Source organism: Chiloscyllium plagiosum, unplaced genomic scaffold, assembly GCF_037043375.1.
Source record: "Chiloscyllium plagiosum isolate Xiang-an unplaced genomic scaffold, Cpla_swu_hap1 HiC_scaffold_25, whole genome shotgun sequence".
Taxonomy (NCBI): Eukaryota; Metazoa; Chordata; class Chondrichthyes; order Orectolobiformes; family Hemiscylliidae; genus Chiloscyllium; species Chiloscyllium plagiosum.
Window position 1 is genome coordinate 54,234,197 of NW_028270163.1, and position 17,176 is coordinate 54,251,372.

General features: G+C 38.5%; 1 protein-coding gene across 1 annotated transcript in view; it reads left to right on the forward strand.

Moving 5' to 3' along the window:
* The window catches only part of cep112 (centrosomal protein 112), a 557,597-nt gene that overhangs the window by 332,303 nt on the left and 208,118 nt on the right, over positions 1-17,176 (forward strand). Inside the window, exons 19-20 of the mRNA XM_088000744.1 lie at positions 11,041-11,148; positions 13,461-13,643. Of these exons, the coding sequence (XP_087856870.1) occupies positions 11,041-11,148; positions 13,461-13,643 (291 nt within the window). The remainder of the gene's footprint in view (positions 1-11,040; positions 11,149-13,460; positions 13,644-17,176) is intronic.

Consider the following 17,176-nt stretch of genomic DNA (forward strand, 5'->3'; position numbering starts at 1 on the left):
CTAAATATTAGTTTGATGAAATTACTTCACTCAAATAGTTTAGCACGGGTTACAGAGATAATAAGCTATATAACCTCAGTGAGGGACTTTGGCTTAATGCCACATTCAGCTCGGTTGCTGATCACTAAAGCTGAAATGGTCATTACCATTCCTCCTAATCATGATTTCAGTATGACTGCAGTAGAGGCCTCAGAGCCGTTTTCCTATTTTCCAATGGAACTGGCCACAGCTAGTTTCAGGCTGGAATAGGTCAGAGGCAGTTGACCTATTAAACCATTAAATTGAAGGAGCAATTTTTCAGAATATGACCTGTAATCTCTTGGGCTAACTGTGCAGTATTCAAAAACAGAGAAAAGACATTGAAAATATAAAAACCAATGTAAGAGATTTCTCAAAACTTGTTAAGTGTGCAATGTCACAAAGCTGGTTCCTTTTTTTCTAAAAGCTGTTTCTTTTCTCAAGGATACTATGTCCTTTTATTTTTCAGAGGGGTCGTAAATGCTCCCAGTGCCAATTAGACTGGTTTGGTACAGAGATTAAAGGGTACTGAGAGGTCTTTTTGTTTATATGTCAACAGATGAAAATTCAGGACAAAGTGGTCATGTTTTAGAAGTGACCTGTATAATGAAAGGGGAGTGGTCAGGTCTCTAGCTGGGCAGTTCAGTCCAAAACGAATTAGGAGTTCAACACTCTCTCTTTCTTTCTGCCCTTCTAGCTTCAACCTGTAAGCATCTGTTCCAATTCTTTTACTGGCCTTTAAGGGGTTTTGCTGATTGGGACTGGTGTGTACATTCGGAATGGCATAATTAAGTCTGGTTTGGATAGACTGATTCCTGTAGGGGTTTTTTATTCCATTCCTTGTGTAATTTTGTGAATACATTTCTGTCTGTTTTAAAACTTAGTAGTCAACCTTAATCTGGGCAATTCTCACTGTACACTTACCAAGACAAATTGCAAAGTTATGGTCTGGATTGCCTGCTCAAGAATATTTTGAGTGGTCTCGCCTAGTCCATAATAGATTGTGGGCTCTTTGTGGGACTTTAAACAGTGAGTGATAGGGCTAGTGAGGTATTTGCATCCCTGTCGGAGGATGTATCTGGGGAGTATGAGGAGATGAGAAAAGCCATCATAAGTGCAGATGAGCTTGTAGCAGAAGCCTCAGGAATCTAAGGAAGGGACCCAAGTCAAACCTACATTAAGTTTGAAAGGATCAAACAGAGAATGTCGACAGATGGATAAGAGTTTTAAGAATCGAGCAAACCTGTTATGCCCTTAGAGAGGTAATTATTTTGGAAGAATTCAAAAATTCACTGCCTGAAGTAGTGCGAACTCATGTGGAAGAGCAGAGAGTTAAAACAGCAAGGTTAGCAGCTGAAGTGGCTGATGATTATGAGCTGGTCCATAAAACACAGTTTGGCTTCCAGAATCAATTTCAGGCCATGAGGGATAGAAATTGAGGCAAAGAGAAATCTTCACGTGGAAACGGAAATGTAGGTCTCAGTGAAGACCATAAGGATAACTTACCACAGGGTAAAAAAGAAACCCTTGAGGGGGACAAAGAAGTTAAAAAGCTCCGGTGTTTTTATTTTAATAAAATAGGCTATACAAAATCAGTGTTGGAGGGCTAGGAGAAAGCCAGATGTTAGTGGGCGGCACGGTGGCACAGTGGTTAGCACTGCTGCCTCACAGCGCCTGAGACCCGGGTTCAATTCCCGCCTCAGGCGACTGACTGTGTGGAGTTTGCACGTTCTCCCCGTGTCTGTGTGGGTTTCCTCCGGGTGCTCCGGTTTCCTCCCACAGTCCAAAAAAGATGTGCAGGGTCAGGTGAATTGGCCATGCTAAATTGCCCGTAGTGTTAGGTAAGGGGTAAATGTAGGGGTATGGGTGGGTTTCGCTTCGGCGGGTCGGTGTGGACTTGTTGGGCCGAAGGGCCTGTTTCCACACTGTAATCTAATCTAATCTAAAACTGGACAAGCCCGGGTATTTTTTTGGACTAGTAACAAAAAGAACAAGGGAGGTTAGACAACTGCCTCAGAGTGTACAAGATGATCAGAGGTTGATTAATAAGGAAGTGTTTAAAAGTGCTTTTAGCTAAAAGTGCTAAGAAGTGCTTTTCAGGTTAAAAAATATAGATGCGAGGATAAAGTTTATTCTCATAGGCCAGGAGCGTAGGTAAGGAGATTACAATATTAAGGGACACAGGATCCTCTCAGTCTGTAATGCTGAAGGATGAGGAGATATGTACTCCTGAGGGCCTATTGCCAGAAAAGGTACTGGTAACAGGAATTCATGGTGAGACAAAAAGTGCTCAATTATGTAAAGTGAGGCTAGAGAGTCCAGAGAAGAGTGGAGAATTTGTGGTAGGAGTACTAGATAAACTCTCAGCTCCAGCAATACAATTCGTCCTTGCAAATGATATAGCTGATTTATCAGTAGATGTGCTGCCTACTCTAGCTGAAAAGCCAGTGGAGATGCAGGCAACTTAAGAAATGAAGAATGTTTTTCCAGGAAGTTTCCCTGATGGTGTGGTCACAAGTTCACAGAGGCACAAGTTGAAGCAAGAGAGATCAATGCATTCCTGTATGTTATTACTTAACTAATGATGTCTTAATGAGGAAATGGAGACCATCACACATTCAAGCAGATGAGAAATGGGAAGAGATTCATCAAATTGTTTTGTCAGTAGGGTATAGAAAGGAGGTGCTGCGAGTGGCGTATGAGCTACCACTTGGAGGTCATTTAGGGGTGAGGAAAATACAGGCTAAATTACAAAGACATTTTTACTGGCTTGGACTGCACAAGGATGTAGTTGAATTTTGCCAGCTGTCTCATACATGTCAGCTAATCTGAAAACCACAGGTCGTAATAAAACCTACACCTTTAATACCTATTCCATCATTTGAGAACCTTTCGCAAGAGTCTTAATTGATTGCTTTGGTCCCCTATCTCAAACAAAAAGTGGGAATAAGTATTTATTAACAATAATGGCTGTGTTGTCTAGATTTCTAGAGGCAAGCCCTTTATGCAACATCACAGCTAACGGGGTTGTAGAAGAATTGCTTAAATGTTTTTACTAGATACGCACTACCAATAGAGATCCAGTCAGATCAAGGATCAAACTTCACATCCAAACTATTCAAGGAGGTTATGGATAACTTGGGAATAAAGCAATGCAAATCTACTGCATACCATCCAGTATCACAGGTAATGCTAGAGAAATGGCATCAAACACTAAAGACCATGTTGAGGGCTTATGGTCAGGATTATCCAGATGATTGGGATAAGGGAGTTTGTACGTTTTGCGATCAGAGATGCACCAAATGAATCAACCAAATTCAGTCCATTTCAATTAATTTTTGGGCATGAAGTAAGAGGACCATTAAAATTAATTAAGGAGAAATTAATAAGTCAGAATTCAGAGACCACCCATTTGGACTATGAGTCAAATTTTAGAGAACGATTAAATAGAGCTGGAGAGTTGATTAGACAGCAGATTAGACAGCATTTAAAAGTATCACAGCATACAATGAAACAGGAAGTTGATAATAAATCACAAATTTGCACTTTTGCAATTGGGGATAAGTTATTGGTGAGTGAGGTGAACTACTTGATAAGGACTCCAGAGAGGAAGAAATCTCAGTGTGTGTCATGTGAATATGCTCAAAAGGTGTTTTGATCGGGAAGAAAAACAAGAGGAGAAGGTGTTAATAATTACAGCACAGAAGAAGAACCAAGTTCAGAGGATTCTGAATTGAACATTCCTCTAATCAAATTGGATAATGAGGAAGTTGTCAAAAATTAGAATAAATTATTGAGTAACCTTCCACAAGAAAATTGAAATGACCTGAAAGAGTTATTACTATCACATGGGGAGCTATCTGGAAATAAACTGGGAAGTACTAACCGAATTGTGCATGATGTAAGTATAGGAGATGCTGTTCCGATTAAGCAATATCCTTATAGGCATAACCCTCTAAAGTTGGAACAGGTTCTGAAGGAGATAGAGCGCAAGCTCTAAGATGGCATAATTGAAGTAAGTTACAGTGACTGAAGCTCACCCATAGTCATGGTGCCAAAGCCAGATGGTACCCAATGATTATGTGTTAACTATCTCAAAGTCAACACCGATACAAAGACTGATGCATATCCAATTCCATGGTTGGAGGACTGTTGAAAAAGTGGGACAAGCAACTTACATTTCTAAGTTGGACTTGCTCAGAGGCTACTGTCAGAGAGAGCAAAGGCAGTTTTGGCTTTTGTAAGGCCAAATTGACTATACCAGTTCAAAGTCATGCCGTTTGGTCTGAAAAACGTTCCAGCCACTTTTCAGAGACTAACTAATAAGGTCATTGCTGGGTTACCCAGCTGTGTTGTTTACATTGATGACCTGGTGATTTTTAGTCACTCATGGAAGGAACATTTAAAGCATTTATCAGATTTGTTCGATCGACTTCAGAAGGCAGGCTTGGTGGTAAACCTAGCTAAAAGTGAATTTGACAAAGCTCAAGTCACCTTCCTGGGCCATTTTATTGGACGTGGACAAATGGCCCCATGGGATGTGAAAACAAAGGTAATTGGGGAATTTCTCACACTGTCGACAAGAAAAGCAGTCCCACGGTTTCTGGGGTTGAGTGGATTTTACTGAAAGTTTGTGCCGAACTTTATCAGTGTGGCTTCTCCACTCACCAAATTGTTAAAAAAAGGGCAAGAAGTTTCAGTGGACAGCGGACTGTCAAAAGGCATTTTACAGCCTAAAAACTGTGTGAACCACTGCCCCAGTATTAGCCACATCTGTTTACACAAAGTTTTTCAAGGTGGCTATCGATGCCAGTGATATGGATGTCAGTGCGGTGCTCTTGCAAGAGGATGATGAGGGAATAGAAAGAGCCATTGGGTATTCTTCCAGGAAGTTGAACATTTATGAACAGAATTATTCACCGTTGAAGAAAGATACTTTAAGCTTGGTGTTGGCATTACAACATTTCAGTGTTTATATCACCAGCAATTCATCTGAGACAATCGTATACACTGATCATAATCCATTAACATTTGTGGAAACATTTAAGGATAAAATGCCAAACTGTTCAGATGGAGCTTGTTGTTGCAGCCATTCAATTCTACAATTGTGCATGTGGCTGGTTGTGAAAACGAGATTGACAATGTGTTATCCAGACTCGAATTAGATACAGAGGCATTCGATGGCAAGTGTGCCAGGGCCTGAATTCACGTGTGGTTGTGCATGTTTGCATGTGTATAGTTAGTATCGTGTATATGTGTGTTAGACTACTGACCGGGTTTTTGAAGTGTTTTAAAATGAATCCATCTTTTGGTATTGATGGGTTTTTTTTTAAGGGAGCGAATGTGGCAACGCTGGTTCCTTCTTTCTAAAGGTTGTTCCTTTTCTCAAGGATACTGTGTCCTTGGTTTTTTTCAGTGTTCATTAACATTCCTGGTGCCAATTAGGTTGGTTTGGTACTAAGATTAAAGGGTATCGAGAGGCCTTTTTGTTAATATGTCAACAGATGACACTTCTGGCCAAAGTGGTCATGTTTTAGAAGTGACCTGTATAATGAAAGAGGAGTGGTCAGCTCTCTAGCTGTCCAGAACTAGTTAGGAGTTCAACAATGAGCTGTACAGAAACTCTCTCTCTCTTTCTGCCTTTCTAACTTCAACCTGTAGGCATCTGTTCCATTTCTTTTACTGGTCTTTAAGGGGGTATGCATATTGGAACTGTTGTGTATATTCAGAATGGCATAATTAGGTCTAGTTTGGATAGACTGAGTTCTGTGGGGGTTCTTTATTCTGTCCTTTTTGTTTCATTGTGTAATTTTGTGAATAAATTTCTGTCTATTTTAAAACTTAGTAGTCGACCTAGCTAGCTTACTCTGGGCAATTATCACTGTACATTTACCAAGACAAATTGCAAAGTTATGATCTGGGTTGCCTGCTCAAGAATGTTTTGAGTGGTCTGGCCTAGTCCATAACAACAGATCAATACATTTATAATAGCGAACTTTACTGTATACAAAATAATACTTGCAGCTGACTAAAGCCAATCCAATCTTAAAATAACTTTACATTTTATCTTTTTGAAGTCCCATTAGCCCATGTTATATCAGTTCCTTGTGATTTGCTTTGAAACAGTTGTTTTTTCCATATGGTTTATTTTCCTAAATTTGGCTTTGATTCAGTTCAGAGCACCCCAAACTCTAGGTCAGAAGTTGTGGGTTCATGCTGTACTTCAGATTCTAAACTCATAATCCATGCTGAGACTCCACTCCAGTGAAGGTCTGAAGAGTGCTGCACCATTGGTGCTGTATTTTTCAAGTGATTTATTTAAATGAGGCAGGTGTAAAAGATCCCTCTGTTTAAAGCTAAACTGAGAGCTTTCTTGTTATCCAAACCAACATTTACCCCTCAACTACTTAAATTGAAAATATGATTATCCTGTTATTCTCTCGCTGCACACAGATTAGGTCCTGCATTTCCTTTTATTTCTTAAAAAGAACTCATTGGTCGTGAAGGGCTTTGAGATGTCTTGAGATCATAAATGATGTGATTTAGATGTAAGTGCTTTCTTTTAAATTCAGCTCCAAACAGGAGCAATCCTCAGAATAGTGCTAAAGACTTGCATTCATCCACAAGCTCTTTCTTGTATTGCACCACAGTTTATGTACTTCACTCTTGCCTTAAAATTAGGAACCAGAGAATGATATGTGGTGATGGAAAGTCTGTATCCTCAGCAACTCGCATACTTTCATCTTTTTTTTGCTGGCTGCACCTCATGCTCATCCTCAGATCACACAAAGTTGACCGTGTAATTATTTTGGAAGTGTGGATTTTGTGGGTTGCATAATCCCTGCAGCACCATTGATTCCTAAGGACAAGTTCATTTTGCCAAGGGGAAAAAAATTAGCTTCAAATCAGGAAACACTCTTGAAAGGAATTCAGTTTTCCACTGTTACTAATTGATCCCAGCACAGATGCATAAGAATAGATTGCTTCCAAATGACATGCTTTGATGTGAGGAAAGCTATGAAGTCCAACACAGTACCTTTTAGACCAGCCACTAAATCTGTTTCATCGTTATCACCAGCTTTCTTGTCATCAGAGTCTGTGTTTATAGTCTATCAAAGATTGGGATAGTTTAGGCTTCGTTAGATATTAAGCTGGATTCTGATAAAATGGGGATATCAGTGGAGTAAGCTTTTTCTTGAGCAGACCACTGTAGCCATTAACCTGTTATTTCCCAGCGCACAATGCAGCGCCATCTGGTGAATATGTCAACAACAATGATTTGCTTGCAAGAAAAATGAAGTTTTCAAAGCTGACTTTTTTTGTGCGGAAATATTTAGCTGGAAAACACTCACCTCTGAAAAATAATGGTCAGATATCTAAATTTCAGTGAAATCAAATGTTCATTTTTCAGGTTTTGTACATCATCCTTAGCCAATAGACAATTGATGCTGTGAGATTTCACTGTCAATATTTAGTGGAATTGAGGGAAAATTAGGCTGGACTGGATTCAACTTCAGGTGGGCATATTGATGAGGATGCTTCAGTTCAAGCTGTAGATCTACCTTCATTTGTTTTCTCAGTAATTTTTGGATGGTGAGGAAGGAGATTTTCGGGTGTTTCGGTAAACTTGCACTTCGAGAGAAAGTGTGTAAAGCCACCGTGTCACTGTTCATGCCTCACTTTAGAAATCAGTGTACAGCTTTGCTACAGCTGCTACTGAACATTTGATTGGATTTGAGCTGAAGGCTCAAGGCTCCAGGACAAGGAAAGAAACAGCTAGCTGATGAGTGTACAACTACTTACATCAAACAACTTTAAGCCGGCGGTTAGTGGTGTCGATAGTAGTCATGATTTGGAGATGCCAGTGTTGGACTGGGGTGTACAAAGTTAAAAATCACACAACAGCAGGTTATAGTCCAACAGGTTTAATTGGAAGCACACTAGCTTTCGGAGCGACGCTCCTTCATCAGGTGAAAGTGGAGGGCTCAATCGTAACACAGAATTTATAGCAAAAATTTGCATTGTGATGTAACTGAAATTATACATTGAAAAATTGATTATTAAGCCATTCATCTGTTAGAATACAGTGATAGTTTCACACCTTTCACGTCGCTCCGAAAGCTAGTGTGCTTCCAGTTAAACCTGTTGGACTATAACCTGGTATTGTGTGATTTTTAACTTTGTACATCAAACAAGTGAGTCTTGACTGTTGAGGAGACCTGAAGTGATGGACTTATCACAGGCTGCTATTACAACATCAAAATAAAGGATCTCTCTCAGGTTCTGCTACATATGAAATATATTTAGTTGACTTTCTTCACTTCTCTTAGAAAGTTGGTAAGGATGATTTGCTAAGTTTGAAAGCATAATCAAGTTGTTACCTAAAGCTAAAAGGTATCTTCTATTTTCATGTTAACAAGTGAGAAATTTAAACTCTTATACACAAACAGAATTAGAATAATTCATCAACATCCTTAATAATTATCAGCTCTTTCATTCAGGCATAAATTCACACTTTTTAAAAAAATTAACTGACACACACACACTTCCATATGCAAAAGACCATCATCCTAAACAGACCTCCTACAGACTCATGAGGTCGCAGTCACACATTTCCATTGTGCAGTCACAAAGTTGAAATGTTTTAACCAGGCAGGTATAAACTCTTTAGTGCATTTCTGAACACATGTTTAGAAATAAATGTCACAATCAACAGTTCATTATAGTGAAATCCACCAGGTTTTTTTCCAAGTACAGCAGCTCCTGAATACTGTCCTAAACTAGATATCCTGCATTCATTTGCAAGAAAATCATTACCTCAATGATTTGAGATTTTCTTGAATCCTAGTTACTCATTATTACTTTGTTGATAGGTTTAAAACTTTTCTCACTTCTTTGCGGCTTCCAGTTCCCACCCCACCACACCTAACCCTTAACAACATCCCCCTTCCTACATGCTTTTTGCTGCCTCTTTATACCCCTCATATCTCAAGAGCTTGACAGAGTATACACTGAGAGGATGTTCCCCCTCATGGGACAATCTTGGACCAGTGGGTATAGATTCAGAACAAAGGACTTCAATTTATGACTGAAATAAAGAGGAATTTCTTCTTTCAGAGGGTTGTGAGTCTTTGGAACTCCTTGCCAGAGAGAGCTGAGGGGACAGATATCTTGTGTATATTTAAGGCTCAGATAAATAGATTCTTGATCAGTAGGGGAATCAAGGATTACAGGAAGAATGCAGGAAAGTGGATGTGAGGTATCATGATACTATTGAATGGTGGAGCAGGTTTAACGGGCCAAATGGCCTATTCCTTTTCCTATTTCTTATGTCTTATGGACATTCCTTCACTGTTATTGAGTCAGAGTCCTGGAAATCCTCTGTCTGTACTTTGAATGAACTGGTTATACAATGAAGTGCTAAATATTCTATGAATACCTACTAGTATGATTTAAAAGAAAGCATTTAATTTGGGGCTGTAATTTCTGACAGCTAACGATGGGACACCTGGCAGTGCACAAGGAATCTTTGACAGATATTCAAGTTTACTTTGTCAATATTGATGAGCTGTCATCATTCTGGGAAAGTATAGAGTGAAGCTTATCACTGGCCTAAGGGACAAGGACCTCAAATGCATTTAAATATTTTGAGTTGTCATTGACAAAGCTGCATTTTCAGACCAAGATGAAGTGATGCTCAGCTCAGTGAATGTGTGGCACTTGACAAGTTTGACCATATAGTGAGAAATTAATAGTAACAGAATTAGGCATCCTACAGAGAACCAACCATATCTTCTGTAAATGATTGTAAATAATGTCAGATGACCTCACTAACCAAACTTGGTAACAGCTTCTAATGGAGATTGATGTGTATAGTGAAGAAGGACTTCATAGCACAAGACGTCTGTGAGAAACCAAGGGTCTTCAAAGCATTGATGGCAAGTATATGCGATTGTCATGTTCTAGATGAGGAACATTAAGTTTATGCACCCGATTGTTGTTGGTAAATGAGTGAAAGAATATCAAAAACTTTTCACATTTTTCCCCCGGTGGTCATTATTTGCTGTTTCAAAAGACAGTAGCTTTCAATTAGCCTGTAATAAAGTGGTCCTAATGAGTCTTTGCCATTCTTGATTTAGTTGCTTTGAGTTTTATGATAATTTTGTGACCTGTCCCATTCTACTGGGCAAAACTTTGAGTCATTTCTGAGGACATCCCTCTGCACGGGTGAGATCAGCAAGGGATCATAGGATAATCTTCTTCCTTCACAACATAGAGCAATCCATTGGCTCAATAAACCATGTTGATGACTTGTCATTTTTGGGCTAATATTGTCAAGTGGATTTAAGAAGTTGGCACATTGCTGCAAATACTGATTAACATTCAAGAGTATCGTACAACTGAAGTTCATTGCTGTAAGGAGTGAAATTACAAAACAGGATCACAGGATTTAGAATCAAAAAACATGGCCGATACATTCAGCCACCATCTCACTGCTAATGTCAGTGTGACTAGCATTCACTGACAATAGAGTACAGGGCTGTTTTAACCAATCACTGTGTTTTTAAACCATTCTTTGCCAACTGCACAATGGGTTAACCTGCTGCTTTGCTGGTTCCAGTTTTCTCTATATAATTCACATTCCTTAGATCAGTCTGCTGATGCCTCAGGGACAGAATCTGTAACTGGAGGAGGCCTTTATGCAAAGGAAAATGGCAAATGCATTTGAAGTTTGTTTCTGATCCTGTTTTGATTGATTTACTTTGTCATCAGAATTTTAAAAACTTTTCCTATGTAATTTTTTTTAAGTGTTCCTGGTGTTTTCATAAAATGAGTAATCAAGAATATGCCTTGATTTTATTCAAATAGAAATCAAAAATAGTGGCTGCAACGTAATCAAGGTTTACTCCCCACCTGGACACACTTTATTTAAAACTGTATTTCATATTGTGAAGTAGTTATAGATTTTTGTCTCTATGACTACAGTGTCAAATCAAAAATTCTCTCTTTTGCATTTTATAGATGGAGAAGGTTGAGGCAGATCTAAGTAGATCAAAATCTGTCCGAGAGAAACAATCAAAAGAATTCTCTTGGCAGTTGGAGGAACTCAAACAGCGATATGAACAACAGGTACATATAATCACATTCTTTTCGACTTTTATGGAAACAAAGATTCTAAGTCTTTTCAGGAAATGCTTAGAATAATTTTGGTCACTGGGGATTCAGTGAAAAACAATAATGATTTTGATTCTCCCACATTATCATTACTCTGCACTCGTTGTATTAGGAAATATATTTGGAAACTAAACATTTTAACATTCACGTGTATTATGTGTTGCACTGAGTGACCAATAATGCATCTTTAAAGATTTAAGGGAAAAAAGAAGAGCAAAAATCTATTTGCTTTATAAGGCAGATGACTGAACCAGAATGAATGGAAGAATGAGGACAAGGTGCATTCATTATTGTAAACAGGTGCAAAACATTGCCCATGTTGAAGCTAGTCATTATATTGATTCGCGTAGAATGAATACACCTTCCAAATATTATTGACAAAGCTAGCACAAAAAACATCTGCTATGAAAAATGGCTTTTTATGTCATGATATCTGAAGACAATGCCCCAAGAGTCACTGATTAACCTTTTTTGGCAGGATGGAGAGAATGAAGAAGGAAATAAGATATAGCTTTGCACTGCAGGATGTAAAATTGAAATAATGTGCTTGTTGTTAATTAGCAGCAACAATTAGTACCTGTCCAGTGCACCTGTTGTATTTTAAACCGGACATCAGTTTTGCTTTAAAATTATGAGCTCATGTTTCCTGTCATTGATGAGCACAAAACTCTTAACCTCAAAATGTTGTCTGCCATTGCATTTCTCTTTGTCTTCCACTACATGCTTAATCCCTCTTCAATTTTTCAAACATCTTTCTCTTTGAAATAATAAATAATTGAGGTATGTAGGGCTGCGTCATGAACGTAAGCAGCATTGATTCAGTTCAGTACAGGGCAGTGGAATCGAAACTGATGAATATTAGAGCAGTGCTCCACAACGCGGGTTTGAAATATACTGAAACACTAGCAAAGTTGTCGTAAACAGCAAACCTTGGCTTTATTGTTTGCATGCAGAGAGAAAGGAGGGACAGCATTACCACATTTAAGATTGAATGTGTCTACAGTGAAATGTGTTAAAAAAAAGTTCAAATTGAGACGTCCCTTGGGGTCGAATTTATTAATTGGTTTCAGTTTGAAAGTTGCCTAAGGGTTAAGTACTCTTAGAATGCCCTGCGCATGTAGAAGCATTTGAGAGTGATCTAGCCATCAGCTGTTATACAAGAGAATGTCTCTGCTTAAAATGAGCTTATATCTTTTGGTCCGAACGACATCTCGATGAAAATCAACCAAAACTGAAGAAAAATGTAAGTGACTGTTCCTAGCAGCTGTGTGGCCTGGCATCTGCTGGAAATCTGGCATCCTGCAGGCCCCTATTCATCACCTGCTTCAAAGCCAGCCTAGCTGCCTATAGTCAGAAGGCCAGGTAGGGTGCCATTGTGCACAGTCTGGGCGGATTAGTATCAAAGCAGTAGAAAGTAGGCCTCGGTTTCATACTACCATTCAAACCTAGTGAGAAGAGCTGAGGATTGGCCAAGGTCACAGTATCCAGCTTGGTAGAGACTGAGAACAGAATATTGGGGAATAGACTGCTTTATGTGTAATCATAGCGAGCTACCAGCACAGCAGGCGTCCTGCTGAACACGTAAGTCTGTTTATTTCAGAATCACGTAGCTGACAGCGAGATAATGCTCCGGCTTTCATGTAAAAACGACTGTAAATTGGTTTATTTTTGTCTGCGTGGAAATGGAACTGTAGAATCGTAACCTGCTGATTTTTCCACAAAAATAAAATCCAAATTCCATTCTGTAAAGATTTAAAAAGAAAAATCCTTTTGTGCGTGTTTTCATTGAAACCTCATTTTTAATTTGAATAGCTGCAGAAATCGGCATTTAACGGTTCAAATAAGGATTAGGTTTTACAGTTTTACAGAAATATAGTTTTAGGCCAGTTATTTCAGCAACAGGGAAATATTATAAATGTAGCCTGATTTTTATGAAAGTTGTTCATCGATTTATTGCATTTCTGCTCATAGGTGTTATGGAAAGAACTGGGAAAATGATCAGTTTCCAAAAATGGTGTGGGAGGGGTGGATGCTAGTGAGCAGGTATATAATGAGCAAATTCAATGGAGTGCTTTAACACCTGCAGAGGGGTGTTGGCACGATGACACAAATTCTGTTTTGCATTCTGTTGGGGTACAAAAAGGAAGGAGTATCTTTGACAAATTGATCAATTTACAAGGAATTAGAGGGAAAATGCAGCAGAAGAATTGTTGTCATGGTAATAGTGATGTGGTATTGATGAACAGGACTCTTCCTTGTCCAATCAGATAGTAGAATTGAAGCTGGAGCATGAGCAGGAGAAGACGCACCTATTCCAGCAGCACAACGCGGAAAAAGACAGCCTGGTCCGAGAGCACGAACGCGAGATTGATAACTTGGAAAAACAGCTGCGTGCCGCCATAGTGGAGCATGAAAACCAGACTCAGGAATGGAGGAAGCGAGACTCGCAGGTGAAAATGGCTGACGTCTTTTTTTTGTTTATTTTTATTAAATAAAAGAAAAATCTTCCTTTAAGTATTTGCAAATATGGTAATAATGCAATTCGCTTTTGGGATGTTGGAATTATGCGCCTGATCGCCGATTTAGTGGGGGCGTGCAATCCTTCGCGTTTGAGTCTTCTAATGTCGAATAGGGATAAATAAGCTTAATCTGCAGAAACTGCAGGTTGCCAGCTTTAAAATGTCCCCTGATGCGACAGAATTTAGCCTTTCACTTTCACCTGGAGTCATGGTTCCATTATTTTGGATTTCTTCCGTTAACTGGGAATCATACTCGGTCTTTGTCATACGCGTAAGTCGAATATTCACGTTTTATCATTTATTTTTATTTTGCTCTGTGGGAAGCCATGCATTATTTTTATTCCCATCAGCCACATTTCACCCCCCTGCCCTCCCCCAAATCTTCTCCCACAAATCCCTCATTTTTGCACTACTGGATATCCTGACAGTGGAGTGTTCTTGAATTTGTGCGGTTTAGACATATTGCTCTCCCCTAGAGTTTTTTTTGTTGCCTTTTTTTCTCCCCCAATCCTTGAACTTAACAGTCACTGTTGGAAGCCATTTGACAGAATAACCCCCAACTGTGGACACATTTGAACCATCAAACTTACGGATGAAATGTGCATTGTCAGCATGGAAAATGATTTAGATTAGTTCTGAGCGTTTTTACAAAAAAAAAGCTTGCAGATGCGTTGTGTTTTGAGCTGTAAACCTAACTCTATCAGCAGGAAGGAAAGAGGCCTGCTTGAAACCACTGCAGAAAGATTAAGGGAATGCGGTGAGATTATGCTCGATGTCTGCATCTCTGGCAAGTACAGTAAAACTAGCTCAAAAATAGCCTCCAATGATGCTAAAATTTTTCTGTTGATATCTGAAGGACGCATGTTTGAAGAATACTGATTCAAAGAAGGACAAGTGAATTCACTGGAAGCAACCTAAAAGTTTTACTGTTTCCTTGCACATTGAATTCCATACCTCAGCAATAGATTTAAATTATTCAATTCCCTAAAATATGGATGGCAGGGTCTTTTCTTTTCAACCAGTTTCAACATGTTGCCTATTCATTCCACCTGAAGGCATCCACACTACTCAGTGCATTATCTTAATTTTTTTTTCTAAAACATTTTGTTATGAACAAATAAAGGGACCATAACTTCGGGGATCCCGGTTGTTTAGTGTTGAGCGTGAATATGAAATTGTTTCCAACAAAAAAGTATAAAACCCAATGCATTTGCAAGGGCGGGTCCGTAGGGCTGAGTGTCTGCATTGTGTGGACTGAGCAATTCAAAGCTTTTGAAAGATGCCAAGTTCCATACCAAATTTCCCGTTTTGGGATGACGTCTGTTGGCTTCTACATACACCTGATGATTTTGTTTAAGCACTTAGGACAGAAGACTACACTAACAGCCATTCTATTCCTTTTAAACTATAGCACTCATGAATAGAATGTTTTCATCTGCTGTTTTTAATTTACGTAATTCAAGCTTGTCAAATCGTTTACCAGGCCATATAAGTCTTCTTGTTGTGTTCTGTTAGAGCCATTGATTTTCAGCATTCACTGGCACACCATCTTGAAAAGGCTGAAATTGTAATGAAATCCCAACTTCTTAAACGTTGGGCATGCAAACCTAGACAGCATGTTGGAGAAATTAATACATTATCAGACTATTTATACAGGGATAGTATCAATTGCATATTTGAGTGAATTTTATTATGAGCAGCATGAAATAAGCTTGATATTTGACAGAGAAGCAATTTTATAAGGGATCACCGGACGAATCAAAGACATTTCATTTCATCCACACCTTCCTGAAGTCACAAACGAGTGACTTGAACAATTTAGTAAATTTTTATGTGCAGATACACTATTTCATTTTGCCTATGATCCATTGTCCGTGAGATTCTATCTCGTGCCCATCTGTTTGTAAAATATGAGTTAGGTGCATATAAAATGAATGCACTGCTTCTAGTGGATGTCTTAAAATGGTATTTGCATTTGGTTTTGAGTATTATTATCTCAAGACCAACCAGCTGTCCATCAAATAATGTGATTTTATATTATTCTATTAAAGCAGTGCATTGAGATAAAATATTTAATTCAAGTAAATATGTGAGTTAAAATATCATGGTTTGTACTTTCCCAAGCTGCTTCTATTTGCCCCAGCTATCAAGTGGTATGGTAGAATCATTTTCAACTTGCTAGTATCTTCAGTAAGATTTGTTTGATCATCCCAAATTAAATATTGAAATATAGCTAAAGGATAAATTTATTTCATTACCGTTGAGTTTTGTTGAAGAATAGCTTGATGATGTCAGGTTATATTTATTTAACAAGTATTTGAAAATGTTTTGCTAATCTGAGAAGCGAAAAAAGAAAGAAAATTGAAGGTTGGATTGAGAAGAAAGATGTATTTTCTTGGACAGGTTGAATGGCGGTTTGAAGATTAACATTATCAATATTTTATTTTGTCTTTGCTTATGTCAGTTTGGTAGATGTGTTAATTATTGCACCTCGAACAATTTAATTTGAACTTGTTGATCTGTTAAGATTATAAAAAAGTATTTCTTTGTCCATTGAAGCTTATTCCATGTTAGAGTGTTCATGTCATGCAATCTGTCAGAGCAGATGTGGGTTGGTATCTTTAATCAAAGGATTTGCATGTTGTCAGGGAATTTTAAACGTACTTTACTTTGATAGTGGTACCCTTGCTAGTTCATAATTCTGTGTTTTTTAGTATATAAAAGTGAATCTCGGATTTAATGTAGGAGGTCTTCATTATCGAGCACTAAATCCTGACTTCGGAGTGCATCAAGGAAGGGAGGATTGGAGGATTTGAATAATTGAGAGTAAAGTACTGATCCTTTTAAACCCAAGCCAAGTTTTGATTGGGAATTTCATGATTTGGAAACACTCATGATAAATTAAATTTCAATTAATGAAAATGAATGTTCCTTTTTCCAGTACGTCTTCTGACATGAGAATGAAGAGCATGTACTTCGTGCTTGAATTTGATCACATTTTCCCAACTAAAGCATAATACAGAATGGCATACTCATTATTGTCAAGGTTTGTGGTAAACAAGCTGAAATAGGACAGGTAGATACAAGGTGAGCAGCAGAACAAATACAAAGAGATGCCTGGCATAACTTCAAACCATGTAATATCAATGTCAAAAACAGAGACAACCTACTAGCTGGTGATATGAGCTACCAAGCAACAATATGTGGCCATGTCAAACGTTCCAAGCACCAGCACATAGCTCTCTTGAAGGAGAGTGGAGAATATGAAATACAGCAGGATGTTGATCTTAGACAGGCTGATTTTGTCTGTGAACCATCCAGGAGTTATCGCCTTTTTGTATCAGTTGTAACAATCATCAGTGCATATAATTCTCTTTCCAATAAGGTTCATTTGCTTTGAGTTTGAAGGATTATACAATCAGTTCGATAACAACTGCAGTAGTTTAGTTCATTCTGGGAATACC